Raw genomic sequence first — 9,549 nt, 5'->3', positions numbered from 1 at the left:
CAACCCTAAAGACACTGCAATTTGTTGTCCATATATATCAGTAGTATAAGGAGAAATTGCAGTCACATTGAAATGATTCTATGGCATAAAATCAGAAAAATGAATGTGTTTTCATAACTGGCATCGGTGCATCTGTACACCACATGGGAGGACGCATGACACAGGACATGCCAGAACCAGACGCTGCTTTGAGGGAGAAATGATATGATCATCATATCTTCCTATCATCCCATAAGAATCGTGTCCCAGTAGATGATCTGAAAGCCCCACCCCCATGAAAAATTATTCTGTACTCTAAAAGCAAAATTCTGAATGAAAACTATGAGGACTGAAAGAAACAAAATTACAAAAGTTAAAGATACAACAAATCTCCTAACAAATGAACATTATTTCTCATTTGGTAACAGTTTAGGTTTATATATATATTTTTAATTTAATTTTCGATATTTCGTTTTTTTTCAATACTTTTATGAAGTTTAATTTGTTTTAACATTTATTTTTCACATTTTCAATGATTAACTTTCAGTTAGAGAAAAAATAACATTTATGATTTTTATTTATCATTTCAATTCTTTTTTTTTTACTTTATAAATGTATTTGTTAAATTTTCAAACTGTGCTTAACGCTTGTCTTATCTTAGGCATGTTCACATTAAAAGTGGGGTCATCTGGACCCACAAGACAGCACACTGAACCTTTTTTTTCAAGGATTTTTTATCTTCACTGGTGTTCATGGCAGACAAAATTCTGTCCACCTTTGTCATGGGAGGAATCACACATCAAAGTAAGGGTGGGGTCATCTGGACCCCAGAAGAGAGCACAAGGGTTAAATTTGACAAGTAGTACTTTTCGTTTAAATATTTTTTTTCAAATCCTCAATATTTCATTAGAGGCTTTTTTTTTCATATTGACAAATTTATTTTTCAAAAATTGTCTTCAATTTTACTGTCAGTGCTTTCAGTTTAAAACAGCTTTTAATCTTTTATTTTATTTTAAATACCTCTTTGAAGTTATAAATTATTTCTTATTTACAAAACAGTTTTTTTGAAATGTTAAAATTTTCCTTTTATTTTACAGTTTTTACATTTTAATTTTCTTCCCAAATATCCAATATTTCTTTGAATGTATTTTTTTTTCCTGTTTGCATATATACATTTTTTCAAATATTTAATTTTCTTTTTAATTTTACACTTGGTGTTTTCAGTTAAAACAATTTTGAAATGTTGCTGTTTTTATTTTTATCTGTTTTTTTACATTTTCATTTACTTTAAGTAGATCCTGGTTTGACCCCCTTAAGATTTCATTTAAATCGTTGTTTTAAATGATTCTTTTCTAATATATCAAATGGTAAAGATCAGACCTGCTTATAAAAACGTTTTTAAAATATTTCCTGCAGGAGCACTCACGACCTGGTGGCCATGGACGGCTGGTTGTACGCCGTTGGGGGAAATGACGGCAGCTCCAGCCTCAACTCCATAGAAAAATACAACCCACGGAGCAACAAGTGGGTGGCGGCTTCCTGCATGTTCACGCGGCGCAGCAGCGTGGGTGTGGCGGTGCTGGAGCTTCTGAACTTCCCTCCGCCCTCCTCGCCCACCCTCTCTGTGTCTTCCACCAGCCTTTGACACGGGGTCAGCTTCTGGCTGACCCCAGCCTCTGATGCTGCAGCCCAGACCGGCTCTGGGAAGAGACGCAACTGCTCAGTCTGACAGGTGGTGCTTGAGAGTGGACAGGTACATGAATGATCTGCATGAATGAGGCTCTAGGCGAGGTACAGTACAGTCCAGAATTAATAGCCAGTCACAATTAACTTAAATATATATATATAAATATATATATGAACTTTAATCAAAAGACTTTTAAAAAGTACTTTTTTTATTTTCAAATTCCAGCAGTAAATACTTTCCTCCTTCTTTATAAAAAGTCTAAAATGAAATAATTATACACCATCCTTAAAGTGAAGCCTTTTCCTGTATATGGCTACTTCTCCATGCTGCTGTATATTCTGGACTGTTCTGTACCTTTGTTCAGGTCTGAAGGAACGAGTAATCCCTGTTAGTCCAGAGATATCAGCTTTTACTTTCTCAAATTGTTATTTTATCACTCATTTTCACACAGAAAAGGGGATCCTAAATCGTTCTTTTATGTTTTTCTCTTCAAGATCATTCTTTATCAGATGTTTTTCCAGAAGAGGGTGAAAGAGACATTGAATGGCTTTACTTTTTTGGAATGTGGCTTTTTAAGTGTTTGTGCAATGCATGTTTACTCCTAAGACGAGAAATGTTGTAGTACTGCAATGTCACACTAGGTGGCAGTAACTGGCAATGTTAAAAAACTTTTCTGGCTGCAGACAATGGACTCCAACCAGTGAGGCCCAGAGACTGTAAATTCGTTTTTTTTTTTTACATAAAACACAATTATTTTGGATTATATGTATTTATAAGATGTAATATATGCTGTTTTAAAGAAACGTTGAGAAGGAGACTATTTAATAGTGTTTTTTTTTTAATATATTGCGTGGCATGCACATCGTCACTGGAGCGATAGATACAGCGTTGGCTTAAGAGAGACGACGGCTGACTGTGAGTGCATCTTCACACATGAACACTGGTGCATTTCTTTTTTTTTTTTTTAGAGCATTGCAGTGTCTGTGGGATGAGGTTGCATCCGGTCTGTAGAGGTTAGGCGGACTGACAGCTGCATTGTGACGTGCAGCATCTTTTTCTTTCCTTACTGTTTTGTTCACTGCCAGGAGCATGACCTCACATGAACACATGTACCTTCAATCTGCTGCATACGACACCGGGAAGCCTGTTGATCATTCAGTGACATGACTCGGTTATTTTCGGTTCCATTCAAAATCAGAAAAAAATGATTAAATTGATGTAATATTGCAGTTTTACAGCAGAGGCTGTTTAACTTTGGTTTACAAATATTTAATAGTGGTTTTATTGACTTTTTGCTGCGTTCATTTTTCCATTTGTCTCACTTTGCTGTTGAAATATATTCAGTTCTATTTAAAAACTAAAGGATTGCATTTACTTTTACAGTCAGTGGAGCAGATATATGGTGGACCAGGAGTTCTTTTAAAATAGTATGTCAGCCTTTTTGATCACCAGCTAAATAATGAATAATGCAATATTAATCCAGCTATTGATTTACTTATAGATTTAATGCAAATCGTCATGTAATTCCTTCTTTTTAATCTGCATTTTAAAATTAAGTAAATGTTGTGCTTTAAAAACATATTTGGAAATGCAATATATAAAAAAAAAAAAAACAGTAACTGCATGAGGCATCTCCTAAATTTGTCGAAACTTTCTCCGTTCATAAATTTAAAAAAAGTATTTAACATATTTAAACTAATTAAAGTAACTAAATTAACTAAAACTAATTTAAACTCACTTTTTTTCTGAATTGTTGACATTTTCGATTTAGCTTGACAGTTACCTCTGTCAGGTATATCATACAATTAGTTCTAATTTTAGAAACATTATTTCCAAATGCATTTTCAATCCCAGTATTTAATAATTAACGAATGAGTAATAATGCAAATGTTGTTTATAAAGTGGGAAATAAAAAATACGTAATTAAATGTATTAAACTCATTGGAATTCGTGCTTAGCAATCCTTTTATTTATTTCACAAATACTGATCATCTAAAGGCTGTATTACTACCCTCCTGTTCTTTCATATGCATAATATAAAATTGAAAACCTGCATTAAAAAAAAAAAAAAACCTGTTGGTGGGTGTTATGTGGATGCAGTTCTTGTGCAGTGAGACCATTTCAAACTTCTGAGAAGTTGCCTTTTCTCCTTATTTTGAAGGATTCAGTTGATATGATTATTATTATTCTTTTTTGTTCTGAAGCAAATGAAAGTTTTGTGTGCAAAGGAGGAATGTGGCGGAGCTGTGATGGCCTTACAGACACGCCAGTGGGCGGGGTGCCAAGTTAAACCACAAGGTGTGCAAAACTATTAAATCTGGCATCCATTCTGTGGGTTGAAGTGTGTATATTTACAGCTCAATTATCCTCATCGTGCAATTTCAACACAACTGTAGCTTTTTTTTCTTTTCTGTTTGTGGTAAATGTGGTGATACCTGTTTATTTATAATGTTTGTTATTTATGACCTTAAAATGTTGTATTTTGCACTATCGTGAAATGGAGCAATACCGTACACTAAGAAATGAAATAAAACGGTTTTCAGATCTGACAACTGTTTGATTATTCTGAAAAAGTTTGATTATTGAAATGTGAATTTTTTTAGTAATTTTAAAGGGAAGTTGGAGGCTGACTCCACCCACAGCCGAAATTGGAAAATCCAGTCAGATGGGAGGGGCTGGGGAACAGGACTGTTATCATTACTGGAGCTTCAGATCATGACTTAAATGGTTTGACTAATACCAAAATTCAACTGTAATACCGCGTTCCAGCCTGTAGCATACAGACAGTTTTGACTACATTAATAAAACACGTTTATTCTAATTTATCCAAAATTTAGCAATGACCATCAAAAATCACCTTTAAAGCCCCATTTATAGAGGTAAACAGCCAAAAAAATATGAATTAGTTTATATGATGCCCATTCAAAAAGGCCAAAGATACTATTTACACAGAAGCAAATATATATACATAAACAAACACATACATATACACAGATACCTACATACTCAGTAATACATTGTTAAATTGGATTGCTATTGATCAATTATTTGACATTTTAGTTGTAACCCAATTATAGAATAGAGTTTATTGTAACTGGCAGGTGCAGTAAAATTGTTGACAATCCAAATTCAGCAGAGAAATAGTAAACAAACAAACAAACAAAAATGCCATGAGGTAATTTTTAAAATTAGCTTTTTATTTTTTTTTATTTTTTTTTACATTATTAGCAATTAATTTAAGGTCTTTATGCAAACAATTCTAAAGGTTTGTTCCAAAAACAGGACATCTCTTAATTTAACATTTATTATTGCTGTGCATGATTCAATTATTTTATATTTATACTAAAATTAAAAATTTCTCTCCTTCTTTTTTTAAAAAATGACTACACCCTCAAGAGCAAACTACTTTTAAAGGCACAAATACACTTTCCAACACTATTTCATGCACAATATCCACACATCTTAGTTTGATTTTTATAAACAGTGCATTTAGATTCAAGAAAACCAACTTTATTTATGACTAATAACTTTTATTCCAGTTTAAGAATTAAATAAAAAATGGAACATTTTGTGCAAACACACTTAATAAACTTAATTCTTAAGGAAAACACAACACTCTAAAGGTTTCAAAGTGAGGTTGTTGCTGGGCTTTTTACTACCTTCCAACCGTCCTCCTCTTACACTAGTGATCTATGCTGACAGCTGAACACTCTCACTTTACCCCTCTTGACCTCAGTCACATGGCATTCACACCTGTGGCTACCCCGGCATATTCGCTGCCACTTGAAGCTCTGATCTCCCAAAACACATATAAACACAGACCAAATATATACGATGAAAAACACCTAGAAAAAAAAAGCTGCAACTTCCAAAAGCAGCATGAGAAAAAAATGAATTGTTTTATACTTATATTGAAGGCAGAAAAATGATATGTATGCAGAGCGTGGAGATTCAATCGGCTAAGCCAAGATGGCTGAAAGATAAATGTGAGATAGACGCTTGAAAGCAGGAGACGTGTTTCTGTATCAGTGCTCTGGCCATCTGCCCGCTCAGCAGAAAAGCAGGCAATGAGGGCTCCTTTTAAAGTCACAAGCACTCTTCAAGAAAAGATAAAGTAAACTTTCCTCGAGTTGGGTTCTTTTTCCCTTAGCAAAAAGTAGTCAATTCAAGTGTACTACAACTATACTTAGTCTACACTAAAAATGAGGCAGTTAACTTGAAGAGTACTTTTTATAAACTATTTTCATCAACTTTCAATATATTATAAACTTAAAATGTTTCAATTTAGTCAGTATACTTCTTACACTAAAAGTAAATGGTCTACCACATCAAACCTGACACCAGCTACTGTTTATTTGAGCGCTACACCAGTACCATGGTGTGTTGCTCGACTCTAAAATATCTTTTTGAAAACATGTTAAAAATATTGTTAAAAGTGTAAATTATAATTAGTGTAACTTTAAACACATTAGGGCTACCCTGACAGATGAAGCAGCACACACATATCTACATGCAATGATTCTATCCCATGTAACTATTGGATCAATATTTGGTCATATTGTGGATCTAGTGTTCTTAGATTGAGTCTCAGTCCTGTATAAGAAACCACAAGTTTTGTCATCTTTAAAAAAAAAAAAACTGAAAAAAGGACTTTTGTAATCTCAAATGTGTATCGGGGCATTTTATCACTAAGTAGTCACAGATTTAAAAATATTTGTTTGTTTTACTATATTTTTATTTGTAATGACAAATAATGACAACAAATGACAACTCCCTTTATTTGTTTTATACTTTTTTTTTACAACTTGCTTTAAATTAGGCTTTTAATCTGTTTTATATTATGTTATTTACTATTATGTGTAGTTTCTTATTTTTAAAATCTGTTTTTTTCTTCAATAACATCAACCTGCCAGGGGACTGCACAGGGAAATTTATTAGCTTGTGGCTAAAATCTGGGATATTTACATTTGATTTTAAACGTTCATTCATATTCAATGTCCCTTTCTTAAACAACTTCTTTAGGTTTATTATTTTTTGCTAAGTGTTACCATTTGGGGAGAAAAAAAGCAAAGACTTTGGCGTTATTTCTGATCATGCGTAGAGTTTTTTTGGAACAAAACATTTCTTAAGAGAACCAGATTTTAAAGTCAAAGTCAGTTCTGACAGTTTTGGTTTGGCTGATTTTTCAAATCAGTTTAGTGACTCATGTCGATCTTTTTATTAGAGAGTAAAAACACCAAAACAGGACAATGTTTTTTATTTTTGTTTTTTTTCTTTTTTCTGTTCTCACCTCTTACTGTTCACCTCTCAAAAAGCTCCAAAGGTGAAGCTTTGAATATTTAAACACTGGTTTTGTGTGTCTTTGTAATATTGATGCCAGTAATTGAGTAATGTGGATCTCATACGGAACCTTTTTCTACAGCAAAAATGCACAAACAATTTACACCCCGTCTAGACGACTGTGCACAACCTGGAGGATCCACTTTAGCTTATCTGAGTGGGGGGGTCGTCCTCCCAGCATTCCAGTCACCACGCTCGTCTCTGGTGTCAGCCTCAGCGAAACCCCTTATCAGGTCACCGTATTGCTGTCACCATCTCTGTGAGGACAGAGGCGTCAACCGTGAAAGAGCATCTTCTCAGCCGCTGCTTTAGGGCATCAGTAGGACTTTAAGGTGCAAAAAGCTGTACTTCCTGTTCAAATAAACAGCTGTTGAGCTCATTTTAGGAAAATTAGAAATCAAAAGTCAAATGTTAATAATTTAAACATAAACAAGTCTCCAAATGAGGCAAGCTCTGAGGGAAAACAAACTATCATTTCATTAGTTATTATGTATCTTCAGTGACTTACAGTATTTTGTTAACTGATAGAGAGAATTAAAATAACCAAAATTTCATCATGGACCAACCAAATTATGCTTGAATTTCAAATAAAATTTAAGTGAAGTCATAACCGAACTTAACATGGGCACAGATGTTGGATCTTAACTCAAAAAACAAAGAAAATGTAGAAGTTTTTCACAAAAAATGTCTTATAAATACATAGAATTAAAAAATATCAATATTTTCTGCAATAAATTGAATATATTAAGGCTGCAAAATACAGTATTTTGAACATTTTACAATAATTTGTCACTTATTTTGTTAGAAAAAGCAGAACTGAGTCTATTATTGAATTTAGGACTGTATGTCAAAAGTTTTGCTGCAAAATAAGTTTTTTATACTTTGTCATTTCTTCTGTCCCTGAACATGGAAGTACATGGTAGAACAGGGTTATTACTGGAGTTGGAATTTGACTGATGTTGCCTTCAAAGACAGGAGCCACTCCACAGATAGTTTCTTTATGGTTCTGCTGTGTGAGAACTTTGGCACGTCAGGTTTGCCGCCGCACACCTGATGCTGCGTCCTGCCGCTTCCAGGCTCCATTTTAATGACCCGAGGTGTGACTTTAGCACTGCTGCTGCCACTGACTGGGTCTGGAAAAACAGAACGGAGTGATTCCCAGGGGAAACCAACCGGGTCAACCCGCCACACACAGAGGATACATAGAAGTAAACGGAACTCCAACTGTTCTGTGTTTTTTTCACAGAAACCCACTCTCACAACAAGTTCTAAAGTATTTATTAAGCCACTTTTTTCAAAAGTATTATAATCATTTAAGGTGCTTTTACACTGAAAGCTATGCAATCAGTTTTCCTTATTCTAAGCAAACATTTTCCTGTTCACACATACTGGAAATAACCTGGGTTTCATTCTTTTAACTGATAATTACAGGTGAGCTATTTGCCAAGTACTGTAGAATATGTGTACACCATTCAGTCACTGAACTGAATACCAACAGTATGTCTAGTTCTACACTTTACGTAATGCAAAAAGTGACTATTTAGGCAAATAGCTCTTTTGTGTGAAGGTGCATCTTGTGCTGCTGTTGATAAAATGTGGTAAAAGCAGTGACAGAACATTTTATATGGGGGCAGAAGACTTTGGAAGGGTAGCAAACTGGAAAATGAGAACAGCAGAGTGGAAGGCCATAATAAATGAAAGAATAAAAAATAAGTATTTCAAGCTGTTTTATTATTAATATTGTTATTAATATGAAAGCAGCAGTTCTTTTAGCTGATGTGTTATTATAAATGTTTAAAGTCCCACGCCAACCATATTTTTTTCTTTTTGTAACATTGTTCCAAATTGCCTTTTTATTATGATTATCAAGTTTTCAGCCAAAATCCAAAAATCATTTTTACGATATATATTTTTTTATGCTCATTAGAGCACAATTCTGGGTTGTCGGCGGTACTATTAGCTCTGAGCAACCCCGCCCCCTCCCTGATGCTGAAACCTCTGTTTGCATGCTCACTTGCAATCTTACTGGCTCAAGCTAACACGCAAAAAAAAGCTGAGCAAAATTGGCCAACAAGATATATCACTAAAGATCACATGCTCGCTTGTTGGGTACGCAAAGTTGGATGCCATATTGGAATGGTAGAGAGGCCTGTTTACTGCTGTGTTACAATTGTACAAGCAGAGCTGGAAAAACAAGAATGTGACTTTTCACTAGTAAATTACTGCTGTCAGATGATAAAGGAGAACTTCTAAAAAACATCTTTAAAAGATCTGAGTGAGTTTACTCTTAGTAATGAACATTTAGGCTGATCTTTTAGCCTATTTAAAGTCAATGGCAGTTTAAACATGGCACTTTTTACACGTTTTCTGGCAGGACCACCAATCTTTTTCGTTTTATGAAGGATGGCCGTGGTGTTTGTATGAGTGTTAGACCTCAGATCCGACCAGACGACCTGCTGGTAATTAGATTACTAAATAAACCAACGAGGAGTTCCTCAGTAGCAAAGAGGGAAGAGTCAGCACTGAATCCTCGTCCGGTGGGT

The 9,549-nt window shown here is 34.4% G+C and overlaps 1 protein-coding gene across 4 annotated transcripts in view; it reads left to right on the top strand.

Moving 5' to 3' along the window:
• klhl17 (kelch-like family member 17) overlaps positions 1-4,826 on the top strand; it is a 15,149-nt gene extending 10,323 nt beyond the window's left edge. For 3 of the 4 annotated variants that reach the window (XM_024292360.2, XM_024292359.2, XM_024292361.2), the window contains exon 12: positions 1,396-4,826. In XM_024292360.2, coding sequence (XP_024148128.1) covers positions 1,396-1,624 — 229 coding nt within the window. In that variant the 3' untranslated portion in view covers positions 1,625-4,826. The remainder of the gene's footprint in view (positions 1-1,395) is intronic. The other variant, XM_024292362.2, reaches the window with a different exon arrangement.
• The last annotated feature ends 4,723 nt before the right edge of the window (positions 4,827-9,549 follow it).

The sequence above is a fragment of the Oryzias melastigma genome, linkage group LG7, assembly GCF_002922805.2.
Source record: "Oryzias melastigma strain HK-1 linkage group LG7, ASM292280v2, whole genome shotgun sequence".
Classification (NCBI taxonomy): Eukaryota; Metazoa; Chordata; class Actinopteri; order Beloniformes; family Adrianichthyidae; genus Oryzias; species Oryzias melastigma.
The sequence above is the reverse complement of the archived record's forward strand: the minus strand, read 5'-3'. Positions and strand labels throughout refer to the sequence as shown.